The sequence below is a fragment of the Penaeus monodon genome, chromosome 15, assembly GCF_015228065.2.
Source record: "Penaeus monodon isolate SGIC_2016 chromosome 15, NSTDA_Pmon_1, whole genome shotgun sequence".
Taxonomy (NCBI): Eukaryota; Metazoa; Arthropoda; class Malacostraca; order Decapoda; family Penaeidae; genus Penaeus; species Penaeus monodon.
The window spans coordinates 29,806,801-29,807,103 of NC_051400.1; the positions used below are offsets into that span (position 1 = coordinate 29,806,801).

General features: G+C 45.9%; 1 protein-coding gene across 1 annotated transcript in view; it reads right to left on the bottom strand.

Moving 5' to 3' along the window:
- Positions 1-182, bottom strand: part of LOC119582150 (skin secretory protein xP2-like) — a 5,070-nt gene extending 4,888 nt beyond the window's left edge. Inside the window, exon 1 of the mRNA XM_037930388.1 lies at positions 13-182. Coding sequence (XP_037786316.1) covers positions 13-102 — 90 coding nt within the window. The 5' untranslated portion in view covers positions 103-182. The remainder of the gene's footprint in view (positions 1-12) is intronic.
- Between the last annotated feature and the right edge of the window lie 121 nt (positions 183-303).

Below are 303 nucleotides of genomic sequence, written 5' to 3' on the forward strand. Positions count from 1 at the left end.
CTGAGAGTACACCTGGGCGGGGGCACTTGGGTACTGAGCCTCGCCCTCGAAGGTGACTGTGGGGTGGAAGCCGCTGGCGTCGGAGTAGTACTCGACCCTCATGAGGCGAGAGTCAGGCAGCTGGACGTAGTAACTGTCAAACAGATATGCATCTTAAGTAAAAGATAACTGATTTCGCAATTCCTTTTACTTTCCCTGATAGTAATTAATTCTAAACAGGATGATAACTTCTATCCTTTTTTACCTTATTGCATGACAATACGGCTACGTTTTAATAACCTTACAAGCTAGGAAGGCAGCAAA